Here is a 16,772-nt window from a genome sequence, read left to right on the forward strand (position 1 = left end):
GGAAAGCCCGGCGAGGAGGGGAGCGGAGCGGAGCGGAGAGGGTCGCGCCCCGCCGACCCCCGGCGGCCCCGTTACAGCGGCTTGGGGCCGGCCCGGAGCTCGGGGGGCTGCGGGAGGGCTTTTGGGGGGCTGTGGGGAGGCTGTGGGGTGTTTTGGGGGGCTGCCGGGGGGCTGCCGTCGGGGGAACCCCGGCCCCGCTCTCCGGGCGCCCCCTCGGAGGCTGTGCCCGGGCAGGAGGGATGGATGGAGGGATGGAGGGAGGGGGAGAGGGAGGGAAGGAGGGCGGGAGGGGGCTGATAAAATAAACTCGGATCGCCAAGGTTGGTTTGGCGGCTGGCTCCGGGCCTGCTGGTGCCCCCGCTCCGGAGGGCTTGGGCCGGTGGGGAAGGGAGCAGCGGGCTCCGAGCGATGCGGAGGGGCCGGGGCCGGCCCGGGGCCGGCAGCCGCTGTGGGGTCGCCACGGGGCCGGGCCCGGCCCGGGGACAGGACCCCAGCACGGCCCGGCGGGAGGCAGAGGCGGCCGTCGGGGCTCGGCCCTCGGGGGCGCGGCGCCCCCCGTGTCCCCGTGTCCCCCCCCCGGGCGGGACGAGGCGAGCCCGGAGCTGGGCTCCCCGGCAAAGCCCCGCTGCCCTCGGAGGGGCTCCGCTCGAGCCTAAGCGGGCGCCTAAAAGTGAAAGCGGGGAGGGATTAGTTTGCCGAAGGAAAAGAAGAAAAAGGGAATAAAAGGGGGGAGAGGGGGAAAGAAAGGAAAAAGCCCCTCTGCTGCGTCGCTTCTGGCCGGCTCAGCCCGCACCCTGCGGCCGCTGGCTCCCCGGCGCCACTGTCAAGTTGCAAAGTGCTCCCCGGCGGGCGAGGGGAGCGGAGGGGGGCACTTACCTGTGGAGTCCATATCGGGTTCCTCCAGCAACCCACAATGCATGCTCTTCCCATGGACGGGACGGGAGCCCCAAGGTCCCGGGGTGCGGAGAGCCCCAGCTCAGGGGTGCGCGGAGCCAGGCGAGGGGCAGGGAGCGGGGTGGGGAGGGAGGGCAGAGGCAGATCGTGGGGGGGGGGGGGGGGGGGGGAAGCGGGAGAGGGGGACACTCCGTAATCCAGCAGGGCAAAGCCAGACCCGTCAAAATGTTTGCGGATGTTTCATGGGAAAAAGCATCATTTTATAGAAGCCCTGATGGGAGAAATGTCATTGATAGGCCAGCCAGCCTGATGAATGGCTGCTACTCAGATGGGGATGTGGCAAGGCTCAATGTGAAGCCCATTGTGATGCTGTTTTGAATAAGAAAAGCTTTCCTCCAAAAAGGGGGGCCTTAGATCTACGCAATCCCAACACTTCGACTTCCCTCTTCTATTAGAGCATTAGAAACGTTTTTCTTATTTAAAGTTCCAGCGGCCTTTCCACTCCTCCCTTCCCCCCCGGCCCCCACCCAACGCCTTTGGCTCATTACAGCCCCGGATCAAAATTGGCTTAGATCTTCAAACGGGCAGGAGGTGCGGGGCTGCGCTCCTTGGGGCCGCGGCCGTCCTCCTCCTCCTCCTCCTCCTCCTCCTCCTCCTTCCTCCTCCTCCTCCTCTTCCTCCTCCTCCTCCTTCCTCCTCCTCCTCCTGCGCGGGCACATGGCGTTAGAGCCGCACAGCTTCCCAAACGTCCTGCGAGCGTAGTTTATCGGGAAAGGAGGAAAGAAATAAAAAAAAAAGGGGGCGACGTGTGTGGGTAGGGAAGGAGCAGAGACGGGGGGGTGTGAGGGGAGAAGCTGCCAGCGCCCGGCGAGCGGTGCCGGTGCCTGGCCCCGGGGCTGGCGGCTTCGTGTCTTGGGGGAGCGGGGAGGACCCTAACAGACCCTAACAAACCCTAATAGACCCTAACAAACCCTAACGGATCCTAACAGACCCTAATAAACCCTAACGGACCCTAAAGGACCCTAACAGACCCTAACGGACCCTAACCCGAGGATGCCGGTTTTAGGGTCAGGGCGTAGCGGGGGGAGAAGGGGGGCAGGAGCCAGGCTGGGAAAAGTTGCTTATTCTGCGTGCGGTTGTATGTGCTGGAAGTGGAAGTAAAAGTGCAAAGCTGGGGCTGCGATAAAAGTGGCTGGTTTAGGGAAGGAAAAGCTGTGATTAGAATATGAATAGGGCTCCAGGAGAGGAAGAGAAAGGGGGATTATAGCTGAATTACTTTGACCATGGACAGAGCCAACGTTTTCCACTCTTCTCCCCCCTCCCCTCCCAACACCCAGACTGCCCCCCCTCCGGGGAAAAAAAAAAAAAAAGAAGAAAAAAAAAAGAAAAAAACCCACAGCAAAACAAGCGGCGAGGCTGCCGAGGAGGAAGCCCGGCGGGTCGCGGTGCCCTCAGACCCTGAGGCGGGCAGGGCCGGCGGGGCTAGCGGCACCTAGCCGGGACACGGTGTGGGGACACGGTGTGGGGACGTGCTGTGGGGACACGGTGTGGGGACACGGCCCCGGGCCCTGCAGACCCCCGGCCTGCCCCTGCCCCTGCCTGCCCACCGCCATTAGTGCCCAGTCATGGGCAGCCCTGTCAGGGAGGGTGCCGGGCCCCAGGGAGGGCGCCGAGGTTGTTTTTGGCTGCAGCTGCCAAGCCGAGGTCATTCCAGCGCCCACTCCCCGTTTCTAAGCCCCCAACCCCGTTTTTAAGCCCTCAACCCCATTTCTAAACTGTTTTTGTTACTGGTGTTTTCCTCTCACCTCGTTCCCCGAGGGGAGCCTGTGAGGCGCAGGGCCCAAGCCTGCTGTGGGGACACCTCAGGGGCAGTTTAGGCCTTGAGCAGGGGTTGTCCCCAAAAGGATTTAGAAATCAGCATTAACTGTAAAATATAGAAAACTCCAACTGCGCCGTGGGGAGCGGCCTACAGAGAGGTTACCGGCTGCCAGAAGAGTTGGCAGTAGGTGGGGGACACCTATGGTGACGCTGGTGGGAAGTCTGCTCTACCTGCTCAGAGCTTCAGGGAGCGGCTTCTGCATGGTTGCTGTCCCGGTGATCAGTAAAACCACACTACAGGATGCGTGAACACGGGGATACGCTCCTTCTAGGGTGGTGAGGATAGGATTCAACTGGGATTTTGCACAGGCTGGAGGCTTGGTCTGTTCTTTGACAACGCAAAGTTGTGTGGTGTCTATATGGGACGGTGCATGGGCAGCACCATCAGCAGCGCTTCTGTCAGACCGGGGGTGCTTGTTGCGATCTGCTTACTCCCCACTTCTCCAGATTAGTGCCTATCCTCACGTTCTTGTGGGATATGTCAATGCTGGCATCTTCCCGTTCTCTTAATCCCCTCCTCGGTGTGTCAGATCACTCTGGTGTCCTTCCACGGCTCATTGTTACTTGTGTGGGTTTCGCTTACATTTTTATAAAAGCATCTCGTGCTCCTGGATATCCCACGTGACTCTTAATAAAAGAGATCATTCTTCTGAAAGTGCGGGGCATCTCCTCCTGTGAAAATCTGGTTAACGTAATGTGCAGAAAGTTGGAAGTTTACAGATGGAACGACTGCGTGGCACTAGCCTTTCTTTCAAAAATGTCAGCTGCAGGATTTGATTTGATACAGAGTAAAGGGCAGGTCTTGGCAAGGATGCAAAAACTATACAATCGGGAATTTTCACTCCAGATTCTTGTCTATGCAGAACATCTACAAAACATAAACAGGATAACTCTACACTACATCAGATGAGGTATTTGCAGGGGAGAGAGGCTCTGATGCTATTGTGAAAGGAACACCTTTGTTAAAGAAGAATACGAACTTGCGCAGGTGCTTGGAGAGAAGGACAGGGTCATCAAGGGAACAGAAAGCCTTTCCTAGAGGCTGTTGGTTTCGCAAAGCAGACACAGAGTGGAGATATGACAGTTCGCATCAACTTATAGCCCAGATAATTTTAGCTATTTCAAAAACAGGTTTCCTTGACTGTCCTCCATTCTGCAGTTGATTGCACCAACAGGCTGTGGCTACACAAATTTGTTTTGCCATAAGAAGCTCCTTACACTGGTACTAGACTCTAAACATCAATTTTAGACTCTAACATAAATATTTTGGGGGTAAATACCAAGGAGTAAGAGCTATTTCAACAAAACAACACTGTTGGAATAGGAACAAAAGGGTATGAACAGTTATCTATTAACAGTAGGCTGAAGTCCTACAGAAGTTTTCTCTTGGATTAGCAGGGATGAGAACCTGCATTAATTTTAGTAACGTGTGTGAGTGGCTTGTGAAGAGTCATATACTGTGGTCATCTGCAATACCAGGGATCTGGGGTTGATGGCCATGGGGGTCTTTTTGGATCCCGAGTATCTCAGCACAGACTGTAGGATTGCTGGCAGCAGCCACATGCATAGTGAGACTATTCATTATTTTAGCAGTGGCTGCAGTCTGTGAGAGGTTCCATATTTTCTTACTTGCCTAAGCCTGCAGCCTCTGTCTCAGAATGAACAAACACTTCTGGCTGCCCTCTTTCCCAGTTCTATTACTGTTTCCTCTTTCTTCACTTACCGGGCAAATACTATGGAAGAAAAAAGAGAAGGATTTTTTTTTTTTTTTTGGTAATGGTTTACCTTCCCCACTTACCTTTATTATCAGAACAGGAAATGTTAACTTTACTTTACATATATTAACACCCCCTAGGAAGCTGTACACATAGGTGAAGGACAGGATATGGAGAAAGATGACAGAAGACTTCCGGAATCAACTCCGTGTATGTGCTTGGGAGTGTGATGCTGACAGCTGCAGGAACTGGAAGAAGAAGATCAAAAGGCTGCCTAGGTAAACATATGCACTGATTCCTTCAAAAGGCTTGAATTGACACAAGCACTGAGAGAAAGTGGCTAGGGCAGGCACATATGCAGGTATCTGGGAGAAAACGAGCAGAGGAGCTGAGGCATGCAAATGATGGATTGCACATGCACTGGGCAGGGGGTACCTTCTTTTTAGCCTGAAAGAAAAGTAACATTAATTGCAGCTGCCTTGATGCAACTCTAGAGATGTCTGAAGCCAAGTTTTGTCAAAGATGAGTGTAGGTCAACCTTAAGTGATATTTTATGAATGCCTGTGAAAGGAATTTTGCTCAGCTCCAGTTCTCGGGGTTGTGGAGAACTCCAGTGCCAGAGTTGCCAGAAGGGACCAGAGAAAACCTCTTGCTCACGCTGGTCAGCTTCAACCTGCCTGGAGGAAGGGAATTCACACGTCTGGTCCCACAGGTCCATGCAGTATCTGCAGCCATAGGAGCGTTCAGGCAGTGTCAGTGTCCATAGGAGCCCAGAACCCCCACATCCGGGGCTGCTGCCCAGAAGACTCAGCATGGGAGTCTCTTGCTGACTTTAGTATGAGAAAAGGGCAAGGAGTCATCGATTCCTGAGCTTACACCAGATTTAGCTGGCTTTTGTTGTGTGTGGCTGGTACTAGTTACCAGAGGATTTGTACTGTGTGTTGGAAGAAGAGCCAGCCCTAAAAGCTATTATAGACAACAGACACAGAAAAGAACCATTCCAGACTGCCGAACAACTGGATGTGAAGCTGTCATATCCTCTTAGATGACTGGCTGATAATGAGTTTCTTTTGATCCGCCTGGAGCACGCAGCATTACCTTCAGTGCCTGCCTGGGACTGGCTGGGTGAGGCTCGAACGCAGAGTTCAGTTTTCAATTCACTCTGAGTTAAAGGTAAAACTATTTCCATTCTTAGAAAACAGTTTTAGCAAGGACTTTACTGTTTAGCACATTAGTTTACTTTCTTCTTAGTTGTTATTTTTCTGCCCGTAATGTTTTGCTGTTTGTTAAGTCTGAGTGGACAGTAACTACCACACACCATATGCATAGGTAAAGCAGCTCCCCAAAACTGATGGCAATAAAAGACAAAGTCGCCGCTGCTGTTAGCAGCAGGGAGTTGCTTTCAATTTGGACCTAACATTCTGTTTATGTACTGACTGTGAGGAGAGGACAAAGACATGCAAAATGAAGCTATTAGAAAAAAATACTTGGTCATTGCAAACACCTCAGAGGTACCTGCCTCAGGAAATAAATGAATAAAAGAGAAACTGTAATTAGGAGAAATATAGAGCTGTTTTTCTTCCCCCAGCAGCAAGATGCAAAGAGCAATGGTCTGCTCACGAGCCCGGAAGGATTTTTCTGAAGATGGAACAGAGAACCCAATCCACTCGCGGGGTGGCCGTGTGAATTACTAGATGATCTTTAAGGTCCCTTCCAACCCAAGCCATTCTCAGCCAGCAGGGATTTTGCTGTTGACTTCTTAGAGACAGGAATGAAGCCATATAAAAATTCCAGCTGCAAAAAATCTCTGTATTGGCTCTGACCTGGGTTTGGAAAGAGTTTAAGAGTTCCGGTGTTCCTAGGGACGTACACTCGTATGTGTCTATGGCAAAGAGGTTGTGCTTGTCTCCTGAGCCCTCACAGTGAGATCTTTAATGATTGCTGAGAGGCAAAGCTGTTCCGCTGGCTGATTCCAGCGGTCTTTGCTACTCCAAAGAGTGGAGTCTGACCAAGTCCATGGACACAGGCCAGAGTAAGGTTGACGAAGTGGCCAGTCCTGACTCCTGTGCCCCTCTACCCCTTCCCAAAGAATGAACTTCCCTGCTGAAACTGGCGGGTCCAGGCTGAGGTGGACACGTTTCATGGGAAAGATGGACCAAAGTCAGAACTTGGGTTCAAACACGCTCAAGCTTCTAGCAGCACTTAGGTCTAAAACCTGGATCCATTTTCTGGGCTTCTGAGCCTTAGACACGGAAACTGGAATCCAGATCTTCACTGTGCCTTGCACACATTAAGCCTCCCAGCACTGGTCCAGATAATAGCAAAGAATCACCATCTGGCTGGATTTTACGGTTTGATGAAGTGCTCAGTTTTAAGGCAAGCACGTGTCTGGCACCTGGGGACTGCAGAGTCCTGATCCCAGTTCTGGCACAGTCTTTCTGTGGCCCTGGGCAAGTCACGTCCTCTTCGGAGGAGGGAATTCATCAAGTGCCCGTGGCCCCGCTGAAGCAGCAGCGGGCTGTAAAACAATCCTCGGCTCCAAGAGAGGCTGGAGGGGCCCCTCAGCAGCGCGGGGCCAGCTCCGTGCCGCGGCCCAGAGCTGCTGGTGCGGGGACACAGCCGAGGAGAGCCCGCGCGGCTCCTGCGGGACGTTGCGCGAGGGCTGCGAGCTCAGGTAGGTTGTTCCGGGGCTTGGGCTAGCGCCAGCCTAGTCCTCAAAAGCCTCGGCACAGAGGAAGCACAGGTAAGCTTTGAGCCCTTCTAGTCTGGTTTTGCAGCTGCACAATGGCATTTTTATTTATTATCAGACTCTACAGGTGTGCTCTGAGAGGGGTTTACAGACCAATTTTCAGAGGTACAGCACTACTTGCTTGCCCCTTGTTATCACTAAACAATGATATAAAAGCCTAGAAAGACTGAAGATTAACTGTGACTTACTCCCATATTACTATAAGCCACAGATACCTGCTATTTATGATCAAGAAACACTGAGAAGTGACATAACGGTAACTTCTCATCATCATGGGTCCACACTTTTCATTAGTTTTCCTCCTTTTTCAAATAGCACGTAACTAGGGAGTCCAAGGAATTCAAAGCCCTCTTTGCTGCACACTGCAGCTTCTTTGTAAGCAAAACTCTTAACGAGATATGGACATTAAAAACAAAATGAACGGTGCTTAGTAGTAGCCCTTTTATTTTCTACATCTTAAAATTATTAAATCCCAGTATGCCCATATTTCATATTATAACCTCTTTGAATCCCCAAACGGGCCGGTCTGGTTTCATTTTTCTTTATAGTTTTCTTTTCTTGTTTCCATGTTTGGAAACATTTACCTTAAAAAAAAAAAAGTCAAAAGCTTTTAAATGTAAATGACTAAGTGAGGCTGTTCTTCTGCATTCTGAACAAGTGATCTACCTTACCCACAGCTCCAGAAACAGCTAAAAGACCTGGGTTTTGTTCTGCCCCGTCGCATTCTTGCAGCCCATCCCTGGCTTGATTCTGCTTCTCGCAAAGAACAGTACAGTTAGACATGGATGGTGGTTGAAGGCTTTTCATTAACGTCTGCGTTTTGCAGTGAAATAATAGACTTAATTACTGAATTCTAGGCCTGAAACTACTTCTACTATTTAATAGCATCGGATGTGATGCTAGTGAAAGGTAACCTACAATACATGGAGTTAGATATCTCTTCCAGCAGAAGCACACACCTCAGGCTTATCTGAGAAAGTGAGTTGTGTTCTGCATTTCAGCTGGGACTACTGCTAGTGATCTTCACGTCGAATAGCAATTTTGGTAGAAAGCCTCTCCTGGGCACTAACTAGCAAGATAAAGAAGTTGCAATGGAACAAAAACTTTATGGTGGTTTTCTACTCCCAGCTCCTTGTGCTAACACCTTAGGATTTAGTTAAATTTTTCCGAATACTCTCTCTCTTTCAGCTAATCTCTCTTTCATGGCAGGGTAGATCTGGGGAAGTCTAGTTACGGCAGTACAGCCCTTAGCTGGCATGAGACCTCTTTGTGAAGGCATTCACTGTATAAAAAGGGGGGAGGGGAGGGTGGCTAGGAAGATAATTGAAAGGATTGCAAAGATGAGGCTCACCAGCGGAAAGCTGTGTGACAGCTGTGGGGTTCTGAGGATGTATTTTACTCCATTAGTCCCTGTGTCGCAGCTTTTCCTGGCTGCAGTAGGATTCCTTCCTTGAATTGCCACTTTGATCACCATATTCCAGGAATCCGTAGCTGTTTGTTCAGTTTTTGCTGCCGATTTTGTAATGCTTATTCCACTGCCAAGAGGTTACTTGCAAGTGTCTTGTGAAGGGACACAGACAGCCTCTTCAAGACAGGCAAGAAGTAAAAATTGGAATTTCAGCTCAAACCTGCATGCGTATAAGCCTCCTGTGTATTCACAGGCTTATGTAAAACAGCGATAACATGTCAGTGAAACTAATTCGGGTATCACCAGAAAAATTCACAGTGAATGACCCTCACTCACCCCCAGGCATGTCTAGTTTCTAAGTTCTGCTGGACCCACCACTGCTAAAGTTGCCCCTTTCTTCCTAAACTTCAAGTACCACAGAGGATTTCCTTCACCCTCACAAAATCTACCCCAAAAACTATTCCCAAGCTGCTTTCACCAGCTTGAGATAAAACATCTGCGGGGTTACCCGCTTCAGGGCTGCGCATAGGCCTGGTCTCTCAACAGGGTTACAAGTGGCCACGCTCCTTTGCTCCTCTTCTTTATCTCTTGTTAAATTTCTGCAGGTGTTATTGTGCATGCTGCTCATTCTTTAATGCCCTCTAGCTCAGACCATCTAACCGAGGACACTACCTAAGCGAGGATGAGCCAGCAAGAACACCTCATCCTCAGAGCAGTTTCCTTGATCCAGGTCAAAACTTCCCCCACCAGTAGGCTGAAGCCTGTGAGGCTCACTCCCTCTGGTGGTGCACCCAAGCCTCAGTTTGGCAGTCTCAGGGAGCAAAGCAGTTCGTTAATTTGGTTGGGGCTTTTGGTTAATCTCTTCCTCCAGTAGTTTGCGAAGGGCTGTTCTGTGCGTATATCATTCTGTTATCTCTCTCTGTAAATAACCATGAGCTGTCCAGATCTTGGTAGAGGTGCTCCAAGAGCTTTTCCAGTCCAATGTGCTGTGTTGTCTTTTGTCTTACTGAGAAAAAATGGAGAGTAAAATCTACCCTTTCAGATTTGGTTTGTGACCCAATACACAAAACTACTAGTTTAAGCATTCTGTCAGCAGCTTAGAAAGCAAGTCTTTCAGGCTGATACTCATCTGTGCTTCTTATCCAGCTAAGAGAACAGCAGCAACATGACTGCAACAGTAGTTTCAGGATCAGCACACACAAGGCAAAGAGCATCTCAGCACTTTGAGAACAAAAGCAGTGTTCTGCCCCTCTCTGACCTGGAGTGCTGCATTTTGCTGAAGCACCTGAACACGAACACACTTCATCCTGACATCAGGGGGACTACTCCTGTACTTAAGTTAACCCTGTGCTTTGCTGAGGAGGGGCTTAAGGGAGGTTAGGGTTGTTCTAAGTGAACTCTTGGTTCATCCCCTGCTTTAGCTTCAGCTCTTAGATCTTATAAAGAAAAGTTCAGCTGAAATCCTGCTCAAAATGACAAATTTCAAGTTCTTGAAGAAGCGTTCTTTCATTTCTCTAAGCCTGACAGTACTTACAACTTAGTGCTTTAACAAAATGCTTTAGGAATAGCAAAATGTTTTAGACATTATAAGAAGGTGTTACCATCCTCACACAACCATCAACACAAATCCAGGCACTATTATTTAAAACATTTATTAGCCTTTCATATTCCACTGGTCTGGAAAACATACTTTTAACATCTCTGAATGAGATGTACACTTAGGCAAGCTCATGCCCAGGTCCTACAAAGCATTTTTCAAAACCAGGCATGGTGTTGTTACATCTTTGAAAGGGACACACGTGCTGTGCTGGATCAGTGCCTTATTCCACTGTTCCCACATGTTCTGGTCACTCAGACTAATCAAGGCTTTCAGAACTGCTCCTAGAGTATTCTACTGACAGCATGTCCTGTCAGCTTAAAACAGGTAGAATACACAAGAAAGATTTCCTACAACTGTCTTCCACCACCTTCTGCCCACTCAGGTTTTACAGTTATTCCCGTTCACCAAAAAATCTTCCAGTTATATATGCTGAATTTCAATTTATGTAAAGTACTTTTTTTTTTTCCCATCTTTTCTTGTTCATTCATTGTACTTAGCTAGTTTTAGCCTAGGTATGATATTCATTGACTGCAGTTCTTGGAATAAGAGTTTACAGGCGTAAGGTATCCGCAGAGAAGACACGTGACACGATGACTTGCAGTAGTGGCACCTACGGAAACAAACACACAAAGTCAGAGTTTGTGCATAACTGAAGCTCTACAGAAAAGAACAGTTGCCAATGTCCACAATTTTCTTTGTCCACCTGCATTTAGACACTGGGATCAGTCCTAGAAGGAGCTGAGTGCTTGAGACACGTGTTAGCACTTATCGAGTCACAACTTGAAAGCACAAGGAGGATGTGGAGCTGTTAGAGCGGTTCCAGAGGAGGGCCACGAAGTTGATCAGAGGGCTGGAGCACCTCTCCTACGGAGAAAGGCTGAGAGAGCTGGCACAACATTCAGCCTGAAGAAGAGAAGGCTCCAGGGTGACCTCACTGCAGCTTTTCAATACTTAAAGGGGGCTTATAAAGAAGAACAACTTTTTGCTCAAGCAGATGACAGGACAAGGAGGAACGGTTTTAAACTAAAAGAGGGGAGATTTAGATCAGAGGTTAGGAGGAAATTCTTCACTCAGAGGGTGGTGAGGTGCCCAGAGAAGCTGTGGATGCCCCATCCCCTGAGGTGTTCAAGACCAGGCTGGATGGGGCCCTGAGCACCTGATCTCGTGGGTGGCATCCCTGCCCATGGCAGGGGGACTGGAACCAGATGGTGTTTAGGGTCCCTTCCGACCCAAACTGTTCTATGATTCCATGAACTTTAGGCCCTTAAATAATCTGACTGAGGTCAATAGGGGCTTAATGTTAAACCTGCACTTTTCTTGGAGAAGAATCATAGTGCTTTGTATCCTATGGGACTCACTTCTACTTCTTCACCACTCACACAACTGCCAACAAAAATTTCAGCATTGCATAATGAGGGAAAGGGGGTGTACAGAACGAAGTATTTCTGGAAATATGATTAATGGTCCAGTTTCCACCTTATATACAACTCAAAAAAAGAGGCAGGAAGAAAGGAAGGTCACGGTTAGTGTTTTTTTGTTTTTTTGTTTTTTTTTAACTCCTCATTCACAGTTTCACTGTAAAATGCCTCAAACCAGTTCATATTGCTAACTCAGAAAAGGGTTGTCTCTCCTTATGTTCATCTCCATGAACAGCCAAAGAGCTTTTGTTGAGATAGAAAACCACTAAAACTGCGTTAACATATGTTCTTTGCTCTCTTTACTCAAATAATGATCTTAAAACTCTGGGGGAGAGTTTTTTTCTTTTTTGTTCTGTCATGCAGATACAACTTTGACCATATCAGGAAAAGACAGGCCAGTCACTCATCCATCTTTCCAGCACTGGGACTCAAATTCATTGATGTTAACAGATCCTTCAATTATTTGATTTCTTATTCCATGTACACACAAAGGAAGTAAAATATCTTTCATCTAAATATCAGTTTCTCCCCTCTGTTTCCTCATTCTCTTATATATTCCACCTTCTGGCTGTGGAGAGTTGAGAAAGCCAGGCATTTGGGAACACAGAGTGACTCTGCACTTCCCTAATGGTCTGGCAAAGCTCTTCTGCTTGTATGTTTTGTATTTATATTCCTGGCATGAAGTCATGACAGTCTAAAGTTCCAATTACGGCAGCATAAGCAAAATTCTTACATGCTTCTGTGGTACAGAATGACGCTAAGAATCAACATCTGCAATAAAGCCAATGCTTACTCACTTGTTTCTGTTACTAGTGAACTTGACCTAGAGCCTGTCAAAGTCAGTGTGGCCAGGTCCAAGAAGGCTGGTTCATGTTAAACAAGGTTCTTGGTTAAGAGACTCACTGTTAGTCTTCCACAGCTACTTTTCCCAGACTCCACTACTTCTCTTTCATGGGCGTACTTAAAGACCACGTCCAAGAGCGGCTCATTTTCTTAGAAAACTGACTGCCCTGACCTCCACATGCTCCGTACTTGGCGTATTTCATTTTTTTTTTCTTTTGAAAACCAAGTAAGCTTTCACAACCAATAGTACAGGAGACTTAAAATTGCATTTCTCCAGTTCACGATCAGGATGAAGCTTCACTTGCTCCCAGTAACTGGTTTGGCTTTGCCTAGGCCTGACTATAGACAGCGGGAGGTTAGCAGGCCGGGCTAGGCGTTTCCCTGGGACATTCTTGTCCTCTACACTGTTACAAAGGAGGAACATTACAGCTGGAGTGCCTTTAAATCAGAAGAGACCTCAATTACAGGTCTGTAACTATTACCTTAGTCCAAATTGATAGTGATAGCTATATTTTTATGGAGGGTAAAAGTGACCTAAGCAGAAGCCATTTTTGATGGTAACATAGCAAACAATTGCGCTCAATAGAGGAAACCTTGCAAGCCCTAGAAGCTCGATGATTGCAACTTTTCTGTTTATGAGCAGAAGTCTAGCTTTTGATTACACCTGCTAAGGGCTGAGGAGCAGAAACTACTCACTACACCAAGTCTTGAAGCTAGACCCTTCTGGACCTGTTTTGTACTTGGACAGGGATCACCCAGAAAGGTTACAAGGTACCATATGCACAAACCAGAAGTTACTGTCAAACAAAAACCACAGAAGTTGAAGTATCTCAAAGACCATTTGCTCCTAGAATTGATACTATGCTGGACAGGAAAAGGCAACGGTGACAAAGTTGAATCTGGATCAGAAATAAATATTTTCTACATGTAGATTTTAAAACGTTCAGACTCTGGGGAAAAGCATAAGGTTTCATCATCAAAAAAAAAAAAGACGAAATTCAGCTCATGGCATTCAGTGAAGTCCTGCCCCTGAGCACTCTGTACCACAGCAAAGTTGGAAGGATTTGCAATAAACTGGTATTGTCACAGTAGGGCTCTACTGTATCTTTATGGGGTCAAATTCTGTCAGGGCAAAAACAGTCCCCTTCCCCTGCTCAGGCTCCAACACTGATGTGTTGTTACTATCCCGCAGAAAAACATACCCAGCTGCTACTTATTGTCTGGGAGGAAGGGCTTATCTTCCTGAAGACAAGTGCCCTTAAGCTAGCCACCAAACAATACATTTCTACAAGGTTTCTCACAGCAATGTCTTATTAATGGCAGAATCACTGAAAAGGCCATTTTGGAAGTCCTGAGTTTCTCTTAATGACTTGGCTTCTATTGTGATGCTCATTATAGGGCCACTTGCTTTGGCTACTGGCAGGTTTGGTGTACCACTTAGCAGAACCTATCTTTTATTGATTTACTCTTACACATCAGTTTTTCGCAGACCTAGAATGCAAGAATGTCTCACTCTGAGAGAGCAGTTTTTTTCCACTGTGATCTTAAGAAGTTATTAAACTTTGTTACAAACTTCAAAATAGGGAATACTTTGATTAACAATACCTTAAAAATAAAATGTAACTCTATTTCTAGTGATTAAATTCCCAGTTTTCCTCAAGGTGCCTTCATTTCATCTGGTCTCTAAAAATCTTCAAGGCCTGCTCTAAAAGCCAAGATCTTGTAAGAAAAATTGAGCTACATTTGCATGACAGTTTTGTTTTTTTTTTTTTTTTAAGGCAGTGGTATACACTGTTAGAAGTGGTCATTTGTTTGACTTATGGCATGTCCTCCCTTTCAGACAACTTCCTTCAACTGCTTCTTGTGCTGCTGCAGCAGCTCTAAAAGTCCTAGATCAGAAAGAGGGCTCACTTGTTACACAGTGTGTACACACTGAAGAAAAACAAGTGTCTAAAAATATTTCTTGCACAAGAGCCAGAAGGATATTGTCCAACTAAATACCGCCAACCATGTACAGAGTAGGCTTTGTTTCTCCTCTGGATTTCACGTTTGCCTACCTCTGTCCGCAATTCTACTCCATAAGGAGCAGAACTGCTACCGGTATCAGCAAACAAGCATGGTGCTTTCTTTCTGGCCAGACACACTTTAGAAGAAAGATTTGACCAAGGCAAGAAAGGGTAGTTGTCACTTCTACATCTATAAACTAAAACATGCCTTACTTGCCTACTTCATTATATCACTCTCCTAAACCAAAGTAAATAAAGTAAATAAAATAAATAAAGTAAATAAAGCCCATTATCCTGCCTCTCCTCTGCCTAATCCTATTATGATCCTAATATCTCCTTGGATATTGATATCCAAGATGCTACAAGTTTCCAATAATGTTATTTTGAGGTATTTAGGAAATGAGTTTCCCTCCTCTTCCCCCAACATAAATACTGAAGTAACTTGAACACAGACTTATTTTCCTCCCTTAGTCATGGGACTCCTGGTTACCTGTTTTCACAGAGCTTGCCCCACTTAATTCAGGCCCGGGCATTCCTTACTACTGGCACAGCTGGGCAATGCAGAGACGGTTATGTGTCCCAGCTGTTGTTCATCACCTCATTTTGCAGAGGTTACACCCCCTCTGAACTGCTGGTGGAGCAGTTTGCACCTGCAAAATCACCACGGTGACTTGAGCAGTTCAGATGGACACAACTCACCCCGCCAGGCACAGGTTAGGGAGTACTAACTACAAGCAGCACCAGCAACCTACTCCAAGGGTTTGCTAATCTGCTGCAGAGGGGGAAGGAGGGCAGCTCACAGGGTGAAGGTAACCTTCCCCACCAGCACAGATGGCTGCTGAAGAGAATACCAATGCTCCACAAGAGAGACCCCCGTCCCACTGACGACAAACTCACTTTTGTCCTAAATTCAATCATACCATAAAAGAAAACTGTTTCCTATCACTGATTCTCCAATATCGTTTTGCACTTTGACATTGATTTGGATTAAGGTGCACGAGATTGTTAAACAGTGCCTGTGAGCACTTTAAAAGTACAAAGCACCATAGCCAAGGGCAAAGTTCTGTTACAGAGAGGCGTGTTGAGGACTTTCTTGAAAGTGTGAACACATGAAGCATCACATATGCACGAAGCAAGGAAGGGACGCTGTGATTTACAAAAGGCACTGCAGTTAGACAACTTACCAGCCAGAGTATCCCAGCAAGCCACATTGCCCACAAACATCCACTTCAAAGGCATCACTTGAAATCATCAGTCTCTCCAGTAAGAGCATGCTGGCTCCATAACCTATCAAACAATCCCGCTCCATCTCTCCAAGACGTAAACCACCATCACGGGATCGACCTTCAGTGGGTTGCCTTTGAAATAAATATTTGAAAAATGCGGTAAGTATTCCAGAACAAACATTCTGCCACTCTAGGAATACCTGTCCTCTGACTGTAGGAACAATATAGTATCAATAGACAACAACGCTGTACAAACTAGAGCTGCTGATCTCACAGATGTTACTCCGATTAAAGTGATTCATCTTTGCTCCTCCAGTGCCGATACGTCATCGTTTCGTGAGTGACAACTGCAGTGTCAGGCCACAATGCTCTACGACACAGGATGCAGCTGAGCAAGCAAAAACTTGAGACCGAATGGTATCCAAGAAGACAACTGGATCTGGCAACCGTATACCTGGATTCAGATTTGGTACTTTTTTTTTTCCCCGATTAATCATTCCTTATATTTTGTAGCTATCTAAATGAAACAGTATTCAGCAGCTAATGAATGAATCAACAAGCTAATGTTTCAGCTGAACTACAGCTAAGTAAGACTACATTGTAAAATAAGACTATTTTTAATCTTGGAGAGAGTACCAAAACTAAGCAGCATGATCAACTACTCCCTTCTGCAGGGGGCATATTACTAATTCAATATTAAAACCCTATTTTTGTTTGTTTGTTTGTTTTTGGAGTTAACACTTAACTACTTTGTTGTTTTTTTTTTTGTTTTTTTTTTTTTTTTTTCATGTCTGATGGATAACAAACTAATTTCCACGTTGTATAGGTTCCTGGTTCTCTAGCTCCTCAACACAAAGCAAAGTCATATTTCTTGTCTGGAAAGTCTTCTCATCCTTTTGGTGCTAGAGGGAAGTTTTAATAAATCAACATAAATAGACACTGAAAAATTTTAGATAAGGCAATGTAAAATCTTTTATTTAACAATATTGTTTCTACTGTTTAAACCAACTTTTTTTTTTGGTTGGACATGGTTGG

The 16,772-nt window shown here is 46.9% G+C and overlaps 2 protein-coding genes and 1 long non-coding RNA gene across 5 annotated transcripts in view; 1 reads left to right on the forward strand and 2 right to left on the reverse strand.

Annotated features, from left to right (window-relative positions):
* Nucleotides 1-10,145, reverse strand: part of RFX4 (regulatory factor X4) — a 102,721-nt gene extending 92,576 nt beyond the window's left edge. For all 3 annotated transcript variants that reach the window (XM_083802557.1, XM_083802560.1, XM_083802556.1), the window contains exon 1: nt 877-10,145. In XM_083802557.1, the coding sequence (XP_083658683.1) occupies nt 877-930 (54 nt within the window). In that variant the 5' untranslated portion in view covers nt 931-10,145. The remainder of the gene's footprint in view (nt 1-876) is intronic.
* Nucleotides 10,146-10,280: 135 nt separating this feature from the next.
* POLR3B (RNA polymerase III subunit B) overlaps nt 10,281-16,772 on the reverse strand; it is a 74,347-nt gene continuing 67,855 nt past the window's right edge. The window contains exons 27-28 of the mRNA XM_083802541.1: nt 15,696-15,869; nt 10,281-10,854 (exon numbers count right to left, since the gene is read on the reverse strand). Coding sequence (XP_083658667.1) covers nt 10,725-10,854; nt 15,696-15,869 — 304 coding nt within the window. The 3' untranslated portion in view covers nt 10,281-10,724. The remainder of the gene's footprint in view (nt 10,855-15,695; nt 15,870-16,772) is intronic.
* On the forward strand, nt 15,757-16,365 carry LOC310883029. Its single transcript, XR_014573292.1, has 2 exons — nt 15,757-15,896; nt 16,054-16,365. It is a non-coding gene; the product is annotated as an uncharacterized lncRNA (long non-coding RNA).

Source organism: Anser anser, assembly GCF_964211835.1.
Source record: "Anser anser genome assembly, chromosome: 1".
Lineage (NCBI taxonomy): Eukaryota > Metazoa > Chordata > Aves > Anseriformes > Anatidae > Anser > Anser anser.